The sequence below is a fragment of the Salvelinus sp. IW2-2015 genome, linkage group LG36 (genome assembly GCF_002910315.2).
Source record: "Salvelinus sp. IW2-2015 linkage group LG36, ASM291031v2, whole genome shotgun sequence".
NCBI lineage: Eukaryota > Metazoa > Chordata > Actinopteri > Salmoniformes > Salmonidae > Salvelinus > Salvelinus sp. IW2-2015.
In genome coordinates this window covers 15,490,610-15,506,042 of record NC_036875.1, presented here as the reverse complement: position 1 = coordinate 15,506,042, position 15,433 = coordinate 15,490,610, and the positions used below count along the sequence as shown (strand labels likewise).

At 42.7% G+C, this 15,433-nt stretch overlaps 1 protein-coding gene across 1 annotated transcript in view; it reads right to left on the bottom strand.

Moving 5' to 3' along the window:
- The window catches only part of tns1b (tensin 1b), a 215,572-nt gene that overhangs the window by 145,728 nt on the left and 54,411 nt on the right, over nucleotides 1–15,433 (bottom strand). Inside the window, exon 3 of the mRNA XM_070437656.1 lies at nucleotides 2,879–2,916. Coding sequence (XP_070293757.1) covers nucleotides 2,879–2,916 — 38 coding nt within the window. The remainder of the gene's footprint in view (nucleotides 1–2,878; nucleotides 2,917–15,433) is intronic.

Genomic DNA, 15,433 nt, shown 5'->3' with positions numbered 1-15,433 from the left:
TAGATACAATTACTGATGGTGTCACCTCCGACAGCTAGAATCTGTGTTGCGGAGTTAACACACATAAAGCTGAAATAAAAATATTAAATAAGCAAGATAGATAGCGACCAAAATAGACACTCTAAAGCTGGTAGTACACCAATCTAGTCTGCCATCAAAACCCACCAACCAATGAAGGTCCCTCCACCCATAAACCCTAGTATAGAAACTTTTGTTGATCACTCAGCTCAAAAGGTACCATTGACTTCATAGCAGACACCGTCAGTACTCCACATTGCCACTCAATCTACAGTCTGTGGGAAGGGACAGGCTGTATTATGTCTGATTAAGAGCTATGTAGAGGCCCTAGGTTTTACCTTTCTGAACTGTTCTCACAGCGGTGGAGTGGGAGAGTCCCACACAGACTGGCTCTTCCTTTCTGTGACGGGACTGAGATTCTATCTATACTGAGCAGGCCCAAAGACCCCCAGAATAGTGTTAACAAGGAGAACATGGAGGTGTGGCGTAAAGGGTAGTGGAAAGGTTAATTTGTCACTGGTATTTTGCTAGTCAATGACATGACAGCACAGAGCAAACAGCACCTGTACACAGATATGACTTCGCTTCTCCATCTACTTGGCACCAGACAGCAAAATATACACAAACATCGAAGTGACACCTCACGTTGGTTTGGATAAAACTCTGTTTCCCATGGGTAACAGTGGAATGACAATCCTCTCCCACAAGTCCTCATCCCACAAATCTCCATCTGCTGTTTCTGCTGCCTCTATTAATCTTTCCACTCTCTCCCTTTCCCTATCTCCAAATGCTCCCGACATACTCACTCGCACACTTTAAATGTGCATGCTCTTCCTCTCTCTCTCTCTCTCTCTCTCTCACAGAAACAGAAAACACACACCCAGACACATACACAGTCACCGAAACATACTGTTGTTACACTCAGTCTGACCATTTGTTTTTAGTAGCGGAGGTTATGCAGGGAGTACGTGTACGTCTTATCTAAATATGGATGTGGAGATTTAGCCCTGTAGCGTGGAAACTCAGTGTGGAAACTGTCTCCGCATGAGTGATTTATTACCACCACTTGGATTCCAAAAGTACAAGATCACATATGAATCAAAACGGAGCATGGGGGGCAATGGGACCATCTTAACTTCACTTCTTTGGTTGGAAATTATTAATTAATAATTAACTCATGTCCTCAGGCCATGCTAGCTTGATTGACTGCTGATAGCGATCAAGCTAGTCTTTATCAACTATCATTTATTACATTAAAACCTTTTCATGTCAAGGCTAAAAGTGAATTGCAAGCTGCCAAGGATAATTGCAGAGGGAACATTTCTATGATTAGAGAAAAGGGAGGTTTGTCCATTTTTTTCCATGTTTGCTGATTGGGAGTATTTTGAATCGTACTGTCATCACAATTTAATGAAGAAAGAGCATCTGCGTTCCGGACCCGTCTTCACAAATCAACCTTGGCTTCACAGAATTCCCAAACACATTTCTTCCTAGCAAAGAACTCCAACAACAACACCAACAAGAGAGAACACTATTTCATCTTTTGTTATTTCAGGCTTTATACAGTATGCCCCCCCCCAACTCATTTTATTGGTTTCAATCTTATTACTAACGTCAGATTAGTCGTGGGGTCATGAATGTGATGTGAAAACAGGACGTGTGTGTATTTGTTGCGGGGAGTGTTGATTGAAATACAGTTTGTTGTCATTTTAAGAACCATCAGACCGTGGAGATAAGAGGTCACATGGGCTGGTCATTACTTACTGCTTCAGAACTTTCCCTCAAAACAATGGGCGGCTATTTATTTACTTATGTATTTAATCATTTATCTGAGTTGGTCAAAACTGTATGCTAGACACCCTTGGTAGAGCATGTGTGGAGTAGGCATTGTGGTGCTCGTGTGAATTTTCTTTCTTTTTCGACTTCAGACAAACATTGTTTTGTTTTCTTTTACATTGAATTAGACAATCATCCACCAGATGCATTGCGCTTTAGCTTGTGCTAATTTGTCTTCACCACTCCTATGAGACTGACTGGTAAACCATTGGCACCCTTTGCCCCCCTTGCCAGGCCGCTTTGCACCCCTGGTATTTCCTGTCAGTCCGAGCTGGAGTAGGGTAGTGGGTAGAGCTGGCAGCTCCGGACCATTTCAGTAATGGCTGCCAGATGAAGGGCGGTGATGTATGGTCTGGGTGTGTTTGTGCCTGTGTGCATGTGTGTGTGTGTGTGTGCGCATTGAGGAGGGTGGGTGCTATAAGTCTAAAGTCCCCACACCAAGCCCTCCCTCCCTGCCTTTCTCTTTCCCTTTCCTCCACTCCGTCCCATCTTCTTCTATGTGCCCCTGCTTCAAAAACAAGTCCATCATGTAACAAGCCAGTAGACAATGCAGCGAGGGGTTCATTTTTAGAAGGGGGTGATCTCGAACATGCAAGGGTTCAGCCAAATCAAACACATACTGGGACAGCTTGCAGTTGTTTTCAGATTCCTCCGATGTTCGGAGTGCAGGAACACTGTTCCAGGCGAGGCCCCATCCGCCTCATCAACAGAACATTTCCTTCTAATAAGCTCTGCTTGGCTTTGGTGGAGAGAGAGAGAGTAGAGCTCACCAGAGCACTAAGCGCCAACGGAGGATAATAGTCTTCGTACAGTTACACTTGGAATGTTCTGTCACAAAGCCTACATAAGGCTGTCGTGCGATGTGATGGCATAAGTCGGAATGACAGTTTATGACAACCTATAGTACATCTAAAAGCCGAAGCTGTCTAACAAGACTGCATTCCTATTGTGTTGACGCAACATAAGAGTGTTGAAATGTCTATGTGTGCATTGCCTGGAAGATGAGAAAAGCTGTTGCTCTTACCTTTATTTCACATTTCTTGTGGCAAGTCAGCCGGCACACTAGAAGACAGGAAAAAAACAGAAGTTCAGTTAGTTTACATTTCCTAGAAATTTGAAATTAAATTTAAACATTGCTCAGCGTAATGAAACGTGACATTGAGTAAATTAAAAGAGAGTATTGGAACGCTAGGGCCTCGTCCAAGTTCCTCAACATGTTTACTCTATGTTCAGTCAAATATTATTGGCTGTTAAAGACTGATGCTGCCCAGTACTGGGGTCTGAGGTTTGGTGCTCTTGGGCTTTTGGCATTGTATCAGAGACATGGGTCATACACTGTGGATGGGGTCTTGGGTGTCTTGGGTCTGCACATCATTCCACCTTACTCAGCTTTGAGTAGTTGATATAAGAGAGAACCCCAAGAGCAGAAAGACTGGAAGGGTTCTTTTGGAGTGTAAAACCAATTTATGACTATGAGTTTAAGAGTAAAATCCCGGGAAAAGGAATTGGAAGAGGTAATGAAAATAGGCATGCAAGTACAAGTGCAAATGAAAGTCGACAAAATGGTGAGGGAGTGGGAAGATGAGTTACATCCAAATTGGATACCCGAAAGACAGTAYGTTAGGCGGGAGTTGGACCATTCAGGATCTCACAACAGTGGCCTGCTAGCTATGTGCTGTTTCTCTCTCTCTCTCCCTCATTCCCTCCCTCCTTCCCTCTCTATGATCCCCTGCTATTTCTACAAATGGGGGGTCAACAGGGGAAAGCACCTGGCCCAGCAGGTCATAAATTGTCAGCCACAGATGATCCCGTCAAAGGTTTGAAAATCAAAAGGCCATTCAGGGGGCTCAAGCGGACGCTTTCCAACTCAAGTATGAAAAGTCTATGCTTTCTCTGGAACCCCACCACACCTTATGTAATATGTGATTCTTCCTGAATCTCGCCGCAAGCCACATTTTTATATGTGAGTGTAATATTTACTATGATTAGCCCTTACAGGGGTAGTTCGGGATTTTGGCAATGAGACCCTTTTCCTACTTCCCCAAAGTCAAATGAATTTGTGGATACCATTTGTATGTTTCTGCGTGTCGTTTGAAGGAAGTTGCTAACTAGAGTTAGCGCAATGACTGGGAGTCTGTGGGAACAGCTAGCATGCAGACTTCCAGTCATTGCACTAACCCTTGTTGGCATTGGCTCGCGAAACTATCCCTAACTTCCTTCATACTAACTTCCTTCAAAATGGTATCCACTAGTTCATCTGACTCTGGGGAACTAGATAAAGGGCCTCATTGCCAAAATCCCAAACTATTCCTTTAAGTCATTGATTTGAAGATTAAAGACGGCCCCTCCCCTCATTGTGTGAAATGGGGTTCCTATCAAGTTGGAAGCAGAGGAGAGGGAGGGGGGCTTCACGGGATGTTTTTGTTAGCATGTGGCCTCCTGTGCTAACCTTGGAGTTTGATTATGGTAGATGTGCAGGGCCTGGAGAGAGTTGTGCAGGCCCTGAGAAATTAGTATTACTAGTCTAATTTGGAGTATGTGCAGGGCCTGGGGGTCTGAGAGCTGAGATGCTTGTCTGGGTTTGGTTCTAACTACAGGGGGAGAATCATCCAAGCTGGAAAGAGATGCACCATACTCCAAATTACACTAACCATACTCATTTTAGACCATATTATCCCATACCAGTGGGTCGTGTGTGTACAATATATGACTCACAGGATTACAATTATCATCAGTGCTCAGGACTGGGGCATTCACTTTATCTTACTTCAAAAAAAATACTACGAGATAATGTTTACCTCACAAGTAAATCTGAATGAATATAAATAGCCCAACCATCTAATTAGTTCATAGAATTTTGTTTATATTTAGGCACGTCAGACTACATTTGCACATGAGGGGGTAACATTTGAGAGCCACTTTAAGTCTTTAATTAAAGGCCTTATTGGGAGGAGTGTGGCAGAGTGAAAACCAACACCATGATGCTCCAACCCAGAGGAGACGCTGGTTCCCAGGGTCCAGCACAATGGACTTATTTTATCCAGTCAAAGAGCATGGCACTGTTTAAATACTAAAAGTAATTCACCTTTACGCGTCGGTAAGAACAACTCCATTTACATGTGACTATATTCTTGATATAGCGCGGCCTCTTGTGCCTTATTGCTGAAGTATAGCACACAAGAGATTGAGCAAAAGCTCAACTCATGTACTATCAAAAAGAGAAAACACTACACTATATTTGTCTCTGGAATACCACCAATCTATGCTCCTCCCACCTCATCACACGGTGCAGATACACTGACCAGCTCTGTTCCCAGCACGTGATCCCTGAGTAAGCATACTCCCCTGGGGAAGAGTGAAAGACAGAGAGGGGAGGACTTCCATATTGGGTGTGAAGGTGGCCAGCTCAGAAGGGCCCGGTGAGGCTTTTGCCTTGTTAGGAAGTTACAGCGCTGCAGTGTAAACAGGGGAGAATTAAAGAAACAAGGGAAACGAAGGAGAGGGTTAAGAAGGGATGAAGATGAGGGATAGAGTTGTGGGTAGAGATGAGAGGCGGGAGAGGAGGCCCGAGTAGAGGAGATACATTGAGATATGATGGGATAGAAAAGGAGAGGAGGCAGTGGAGAAGACAAAGGAAAGATGGATTAGAAGAGGACACAGAGACGGAGGTCCAAAACCAGGGAGGTGAAAGAAAAGAGTGACTAGCAAAGAAAGAAGGGAGAGAAAGTAAAAGAAAATGCGAGAATACGCAAGAAAATAAAGAAAGAGGGGAAGAGGATGGATATAGGATAGCTGTTAGCAAGCAATGGGAGTTGGGTGTTGGTCCACATGGAAGTGATGATGAGGAGCATTGAGGGGCTGGTTCCTATCTGACTCATGGCTTGAGGAATGCTCTTTAGGAGGGAGGGAGGGAATGGGGCTAGGGCTATTTCCTCACCCGGGTCCTTTGTAATGGGTCAGGTCTCCCAAAGGGATGGGCTAAGCCCGGCTAGAGAGAGAGAGAGAGAGAGAGAGAGAGAGAGAGAGAGAGAGAGAGAGAGAGAGCGCACAATCAAGAGAGCAGGGCTGGGCTATTTCCTCTCTCATACACACACACAGACCCTATAGGGCACATACAATACACACACACAGTCCTTTTCTCACACTTATAGTACTTATACACAAATGAACTAAATACACACACACACCATGTACCATGTACTGTCCTGCCCCCTATAGTAGACTGTTACAGACACTAGACACACAAACATACACACCCACATATGTACATGTAAACACCCTGCTCTGCCCATTACTGTACACTATGACAGACACAGAAACACACTCACATGCATGTACTTAAATACACGCACACTTTGCACAAGATTACTTTGACCTTTAATACTTAGGCACAAAATATGTGCTTAGCATACCACAGCTGCACAAGTTTCCGAACCACCATCCCTCACCGGGGCAGCAGTGTATCTACCAGAGTAAATGTTTACCTCCTGCTGTTTGTGCTGCTGACATGCCGAGTAACCATACAAACAAACCAGCCACACGCACTGCTGCACTGTTAGCAGTTTTTGTAATTTTATCAGTAATTTACTGTATTACTGATAGTATGATACTGCATAAACTGAATACAGTAGACTACCGTAGAATCCACAGTAAAATACAGTACATTTGTGTTACAGCACACTGTAAGACCTTTCTGTATTTTCACAGCAAAATGGGTTTTACAGTATTAATTATGAAGCATTGTGGGAAAATTGTGTAGGCAGGGAAATAGTCTCTGGCTCATTAACATATTTTAAGGTGTTTGTTGTACCCATGAGTGAGAATGCTGTAACCCCACCGGATACAGTAATATACTGTATCAGAGGAATTCTATAAACCCTTTGAACACTAGTGGGTGCATGGTATTGTTGTGTCACACTCATTAACATACTTTGAGACTTGTTTCACAAGAGGCCATATGTGTTGCACTCGTTAGTGAGAGTGCTCTACCAATAGAAGGGATACGTGGTAGTAATTCCCCAACAATTACATTTATACTGTATAGGAAACAGATCAGTGGCAGCCAGTCTCTAACCTTTAATGGTTGAGTGGCTAGCCATGTCCTTTTGACATGTTTTGCCCTGGAGTCACTTTCAGTTTAGAAGCTTTGTTAAGGCATAAAGTGCAAGTAAAAAAACAACTATCCGTTGGTATGCTGTAATGTATAATTTAATATTCACTATTAGCAATTTCTGATTTTATTATCAAAACATTTAAACAATAATGTATTGTATCACTGTTTGTGGTATATATTCACTGCAGCATACTGTAAATGATGGTGCATTGTGGAAAAATATTGTAGGAGGAGAAAGAATCGCTGTCTCATTAACCTATTTAAATGCTTGCCGTATTTGTTGCACCTGTTAGTGAGAGTACTGTACCATTTTAAAGGGATACTTTATGATTATGGCCTTTTATCTACTTCCCCAGAGTCAGATAAACTTGTAGATACCAGTTTTATGTCACTGTGTCCAGTATGAAGGAAGTTAGAGGTAGTTTCGCATAGTGTTTGGAAACCAAGGCTTTCTGAAGGCTTCGACACATTTACCAAATTATGCCAGAAAACGGTTCATTACTCAGAGCTTCATTATCTGTTCACAATGGATATTCGTGACATCTGCCAGTCAGCAATAAAAAGCAGCGTGTGATTATCAGATTTTTTTTTTTTAATCAAAATTCTTTGGCGCTGCAGTGAATCAATCGTCAGCTTTATTAATTTATAATCAGTTGGAATACCAAGATTACTTTAAAGGTCGAAGTAATCTTGTGCAATGTGTGTGTGTATTTAATGCTTTACTAGTTTTATTTTATTTTATGGAATCTATGGCATTATCTAGGATGCTTAAGACAGAAGCTTATACTATACGAAATAAAATAAATTATTTGAACAGTACTGTAAGGGGTGCGTACTGGCGGCAGAGAAGTCAGGCGCAGGAGAGCGAAAACTGTGTTACAGCGGCGTATTTTAATAATAAAATCCCCGTAAACAGAATAAACAATACAATAGGTACAAAACCCGTTGCACACCAGCATAACGTGCACAAGCACTTACAAATAAACAATTCTGGACAAGGACATGGGGGGAAACAGAGGGTTAAATACACAACATGTAATGGTGTAATTGAAACCAGGTGTGTGGGAAGACAAGACAAAACAAATGGAAAATGAAAGGTGGATCGGCGATGGCTAGAAGACCAGTGATGTCGACCGCCGAACGCCGCCCGAACAAGGAGAGGGACCGACTTCGGCGGAAGTCAGAAAGTGTGTTTTAACATAAAACAATTTCAATGGAATTGGACCTCATACCCTCACATTCCTGAATGTTCCAGAGTGTCCTACTCTACCTGCTAAGCTACTGGTCAGGTGAAACGACATGTACAAAATATAATATTATAATAATAATAATATTTGTAAGTACGTGTCCAGTAGAGGTCGAAGTCTGAAAGAAGCTTGGATTCGAAGAAAGCACCGAAACAACGGCAAAACCAGTGGGGTCTCGAATTTTGCGAGAAAAAGCACGTAATGAAATGAAGATTCGGACGTCACTGATGAAGTACTTCTGATAAAGGGATACACACATCAGCACACTGTTTCGAAGTTAGCTGCTTAGCTATTTCAACGCATACCTTGGAGCTCCAGTATCAAACGTAACATCACTAGTTTCACAATCCCATGCTAACTAGCTTTAGCGGAATGATTGGAAGTCTATGGGTATCTGCTAGCATGTTTTGTCATACCCATAGCATACGGTCTGATATACAACGGCTGTCAGCCAATCAGCATTCAGAGCTTGAACCACCCAGTTTATAATGTAAATTATATTACAGTAAAATTTTGGGTACCATAAAATTGATTACCATAAAATGGATTAGAGTAGCTGTACTGTAAAATAAATTGCAGTAACTTACTGGACAATTTCTGTTTTACAGTGTGACTAACTGGGGTGACAGGTGAGTGTGATGGGGTGTTATGGAAGCGTGTGTGTATTTGTGTGTGCACGTGTGTGNNNNTGTGTGTGTGTGTGTGTGTGTGTGTGTGTGTGTGTGTGTGTGTGTGTGTGTGTGTGTGTGTGTGTGTGTGTGTTACGAGGTCTTAGCTAAGCCGAATAATAGCCATACCACACCAAACCTTCACAAAAGTTTTGTAACTTTATTAGGGTAATATCAACAGCAGGCCTAAGTCAAATCACTGTTTATAGGGAAAATACGAACAGGTTATTATACACTGAGTGTACAAAACATTAAAGACACCTTCCTAATATTGAGTTGCACCCCCCCTTTTGGCCTAAGAACCGCCTCAATTCATTGGGCATGTTGACTCCAATGCTTCCGACAGTTGAGTTGGCTGGATGCAGTGGTGAAAAAAGTACCCAAATGTCATACTTGAGTAAAAGTAAAGTTACCTTAACAGAAAACGAATCAAGTAAAAGTGAAAGTCATCCAACAAAATACTACTTGAGTAAAAGTCTAAAACTATTTGGTTTTAAATATACTTAAGTATCAAAAGTAAATGTAGTTGCTCAAATATACTTAAGTATCAAAAGTAAAAGTAAAAGTATAAATAATTTCACATTCTTTATATTAAGCAAACCAGACGGCACGATTTTCTTGTTTATTTCATTTACGGATAGCCAGGGGCACACTCCAACACTCAGACTTAATTTACAAATGAAGCATTTTGTGTTTAGTGAGTCCGCCAGACCAGAGGCAGTAGGGATGACCAGGGATGTTCTCTTGAGAAGTGCATGAATTGGACTGTTTTCCTGTCATGCTATAAGCATTCAAAAGTATGTTTGGGTGTCAGGGAAAATGTATGGAGTAAAACATACATTATTTTCCTTAGGAATGTAGTGAAGTAAAAGTAAAAGTTGTCAATAGTAAAGTAAAATACAGATACCCAAAAAAACTACTTAAGCAGTACTTTTATGTATTTTCTCCTTAAGTACTTTACACCACTGGCTGGATAGACTTTTGGTGGTGGACCATTCTTGAAACACACGGGAAACTTGCCCATTCACCCTCTGAATGTCACACATGTACTAAATACATGAATCAATTGTCTCAAGGCTTAAAAATCCTTCTTTAATATGTCTCGTCCTCTTCGTCTACACTGATTGAAGTGGATTTAACAAGTGACATCAAGAAGGGATCATAGCTTTCACCTGGATTTACCTGGTCAGTCTATTTCATGGAAAGAGAAGGTGTCATTAATTGTCATGTGTGCTCCCTCTCTGGCCTCTAGGTCACCAGGCTGCTCGTTATGGCGCACACCTGTCACCATTGTTGCACCCGCGTGTCATTAGACTCACCTGGACTCCATCACCTCCCTGATTACCTTACCTATATATGTCACTCCCTTTGATTCCTTCCCCAGGCATTATGGTTTCTGTTTCTGTTTCTTGTCTGTGGGTTGTTCGTGGTTCCTGTTATGTATTATGTTTATTTTATTAAAACGCTCACTCCCTAAACTTGCGTCCCGACTCTTAGCGCACTCGTTATATTCATGTTTTGTACACAGTGTATTGCAGTATTAAATTAAGTGTTACATATTCTGGAAAATAATAACAGAGGATGGGTCCAGTCGGTACATTTTAATTGCACATAACCGAGACTCGTGGCAATTATGACCCAGATCTGAGACAAAAAGCCAGAATTTAGGACACGGGCCCGCTCGGGTACCGAGTCGAGTCTCGGAACTTTGGGTCTGTTGGACCCGTGAAGACCTCGAGCATGCATAGTTTTGTCTGCATGTACAAACATTCCTATGTCATACCCCTACCTCCACCATTCTTCTGTTCTGAGTCTTACTGCTCCGTCCTCTACACACCTACAGTATCATCGGTCAACAGTCCCACGTTGGCTGGCCACCCCTTTGTTCTTGTTAACTCAGGTGTTAGGTTTTGACTGACCGAGGTGTTTCTTCCCGTGAGGAGATTTCGAGGGGAATAGGTCATATCCTGAGAAGAATATCTCCCCCAAACCATGTGGTGGATGGGAGTTGGCTGTGGGGAGATTTTTGTAGAATAGGAAAGTCCAGAACATTTGTTTCCATAACTAGATTTTCTATATGAATTTCCAGAGTATAGGGTATATCAAAACTGGTTTGTTTAACCAGCCGTTTCCTTTGATACATATTCCAGTCTGTCGAAGGGGCTGCGTCTTATACAAGTGTTGTGCAGAGAGTGTTATTTCAGTAATGAAATGGGAGTGTTGCAAAAAAAACAGAGATTGTACCATGGTTCTCAAACTAGCCAATGTAGTCTGCATAGTTCACTATCAATCCCTTATTTGATGTTTATAGCACAGCTCACGTTGGAGCCATGAGGTAAAGGCGCATTCTCTATACAATATGTTTGTTAACTATTAACTACACTGAACAAAAATATAAACTCAACATGGAAAGTGTTGCTGTTTCATGAAATAAAAGATCCCAGAAATGTTTCATACGCACAAAAAAACGTATTTCTCTCAAATTACATTACAGCCTTACTCTAAACTTGATTAATTGTTTTTCCATCAATTTACACACAATACCCCATAATGACAAACAAAAACATGTTTGTAGATTGTTTTTCAAATTTATTGAGAAACAAAAACTGAAATATCACATTTATGTAAGTATTCCGACCCTTTACTCAGTACTTGTTGAAGCACCTTTGGCAGCGATTAGAGCCTAGAATATTCTTGGGTATAACAAGCTTGGCACACCTGTATTTGGGGAGTTTCTCACGTTCTTCTCTGCAGATCCTCGCATTCTCTGTCAGCTGGATGGGGATCGTCGCTGCACACCTATTTTCAGGTCTCTCCAGAGATGGTTTTTTTAGGTTCATGTCTGGGCTCTGGCTGGGCCATTCAAGGACATTCAGAGACTTGTCCCGAAGCCTCTCCTGCATTGTCTTGCCTGTGTGATTAGGGTCGTTGTCCTGTTGGAAGGTGAACCTTAGTCTCAGTCTAAAGTCCTGATCGCTCTGGAGCAGGTTTTCATCAAGGATCTCTCTGTACTTTGCTCCGCTCATCTTTCCCTAGATCATAACTAATCTCCCAGTCCCTGCCACTGAAAAACATCCCCACAGCATGATGCTGCCACCACCGTGCTTCACCTTAGGGATGGTGCCAGGTTTCCTTCAGACGTGACGCTTGGCATTCAGGCCAAAGAGCTCAATCTTGGTTTCATCAGACCATTTCTGCCTAGAAGGCCAGCATCCCCGAGTCGCCTCTTCACTGTTGACGTTGAGACTGGTGTTTTGCGGGTACTATTTAATGAAGCTGCCAGTTGAGGACTTGTGAGGCGTCTGTTTCTCAAACTAGACACTCTAATGTACTTGTCCTCTTGCCCAGTTGTGCACCGGGGCCTCCCATTCCTCTTTCTATTCTGGTTAGAGCCAGTTTGCGCTGTTCTGTGAAGGGAGTAGTACACAGTGTTTTACGAGATCTTCAGTTTCTTTGCAATTTCTCGCATGGAATAGCCTTCATTTCTCAGAACAAGAATAGACTGACGAGTTTCAGAAGAAAGTACTTTGTTTCTAGCCATTTGAGCTTGTAATCGAACCCACAAACGGTGATGCTCCAGATACTAACTAACACAACGTGCCATTGGAACACAGGAGTGATGATTGCTGATAATGGGTGTCTGTACGCCTATGTAGATATTCCATAAAAAATCTGCAGTTTCCAGCTACAATAGTCATATACAACATTAACAATGTCTACACTGTATTTCTGATCTATATTATGTTATTTTAATGGACATAAAAATATGCTTTTCTTTCAAAAACAAGGACATTTCTAAGTGACCCAAAACTTTTGAACTGTACATGTGGAAAGTAACCTTTCTGAGCACAGATTAAATTCATGTTTATAATCAATTTTATTCAAGTAGTCTCTGCACCGTCAAATACCTATGTGGGTGGTCAGTCTGTTTGCTGCAGTACGGTGGGTAAGGAGAGGTCGTTTGGTAGGATGGCCTGTAGAAGCAGCATATTTGTTGTTCTGCTACCCTCTGGTGGTGGACTTGACTCAACAGCATTTCTGCATGTCTTAACTGTACAGCAATTGTGCCAAGATTGTCCTTGGAGGCCACAATCTGCTAACTTTCAGCCTTGTCATGTTATTATAATCAGGTGCATTCAACTGATGAGGAAAAAGAAATGTACCTGAAAACAGTGTTATAAGTCTAAAGCAGCATTATGATAGGGCCATTGACCTGTAATGTCTAGAGAAATCCAGTAGGGGGCATTGGAAGTATAACGTCAACAAAACAGTAAGGCTGTGTGTGTGTGTGTGTGTGTGGTTGTTGTATGGGGTGTGTGTGTGTTGGTTGTGTGTGTTTGGTGTTGTGTGTGTGTGTGTGTGGTGTGTGTGTGCGTGTGCCGTGCGTGCGTGCGCATTGTGTGCATGTGTGCATGTGTGGGTGCATATAAACTGCTTAGTGCTTTCTTAAAACCATCTCCATAATGTTACATAATAATTCCCCTCCTATCTTGCCATTATGGAATCTCGGCATATGACCGTTTAACTGATTATGATAACGACATTACACTGAGAGACAACGCCAATCCATCATACAGAGAAGAACCAATGGTCATGATCATCCATCTGATCTTCTCATTTGGCTAATGACTAGGAAAGGGAGGGGACAACACAAAGATGCATCATACAGCAAAGTGACTAAACATGTAACATGTGACTAAACATGGTAGAGTAAGAAAATATATGTGTGTTGTGTGTGTGTGTGTGTTTGTATGTGGTGTGTGTGTGTGTGTGTGTGTGTGTGTGTGTGTTGTTGTGTGTGTGTGTTGTGTGTGTGCGTGTGCGTGTGTGTGTGTGTGTGCGTGTGCGTGTGCGTGTATGCATGTATGCATGTGCGTAGGGGTGCGTGTTTTTGTCAAATGTATGTAGTGTGTACTGTATGTTCCCATGTTTTTTCAAGCACGATGTTTTAATGTATGTATATGTGTAAGCTCATGTTTAGTAAAATACTTTGATGTACTGTATGTTCCCCTTCATATATGTATACAATAGAGAAGCACAAGCGTGAGTGTACACATGTGGTTGTGTGTCAGTGCCTACAGTTGTGTTACACCAGATGAAAACCTGAGTTCTAACCCCTAGCCAGAAAAACCAAGTGAAACAGGAGGGTGCATAGAATGTTAAAGTTCCTAGCTCTGGAAAATGTCTTACTGAATAAGACAAACATGATGTACTGCCACAGACAATGAGAAAATACAAATGAAAAAACAGCACAGCCTATTTACAGTATATACAGCAACGAGTAATGTTTAGACAAGCTAATACAATCTCAATACTAAATCAATACACAACGCCGAACAGCTACTGGGTCCGTATGTGGGAGTCTGTGTTTGTGTTTGTATGTGTGTGCGTGCAGGTGTGTGCTGTGTGTGTGAGTGTGTATGTGTATGTGTATGTGGGTGCATATAAACTGCTTAGTGCTTTCATATAACCATCTCCATAATGTTACATAATATTTCCCCTCCTATCTTGCCATTATGGTAATCTCGGCATATGACCGTTTAACTGATTATGATCACGACATTACACTGAGGAGACAACGCCAATCCATCATACAGAGAAGAACCAATGGTCATGATCATCCATCTGATCTTCTCATTTGGCTAATGACTAGGAAAGGGAGGGGACCAACACAAAGATGCTTCTACGCAAACAGCTGGAGGCAGGGCGTTCTCCTATAGAGCTCCATTTTCATGGAATGGTCTGCCTATCCATGTGAGAGACGTTGACTCGGTCTCGACCTTTAAGTCTTTATTGAAGAGTCATCTCTTCAGTATGATTGAGTGTAGTCTGGCCCAGGGGTGTTAAGGTGAACGGAAAGGCACTGGAGCGACGAACCACCCTTGCTGTCTCTGCCTGGCCGGTTCCCCTCTCTCCACTGGGATTCTCTGCCTCTAACCCTATTACGGGGGCTGAGTCACTGGCTTACTGGTGCTCTTTCATGCCGTCCCTAAGAGGGGTGCGTCATTTGAGTGGGTTGAGTCGCTGACATGATCTTCCTGTCCGGGTTGGCGCCCCCCTCGGGTTCGTGCCGTGGGGTAGATCTTCATGGGCTATACTTAGCCTTGTCTCAGGGTAGTAAGTTGGTGGTTGAAGATGTCCCTCTAGTGGTGGGGGGCTGTGCCTTACAAAGTGGGTGGGGTTATATCCTGTCTGGTTGGCCCAGTCCGGGGGTATAGTCGGACGGGGCCACAGTGTCTCCCGACGCCTCTTGTCTCAGCCTCCAGGTAATTATGCTGCAATAGTTTATGTGTCGGGGGGCTAGGGTCCGTCTGTTATATCTGGAGTATTTCTCCTGTCTTATCCGGTGTCCTGTGTGAATTTAAGTATGCTCCCTTTCTCTCTCTTTTTCTCTTTCTCTTCTCTCAGAGGACCTAAGCCCTAGGACCATGCCTCAGGACTACCTGGCCTGATGACTCCTTGCTGTCCCCAGTCCACCTGGTCGTGCTGCAGCTCCAGTTTCAACTGTTCTGCCTGGGGCTATGGAACCCTGACTTGTTCACTGGACATGC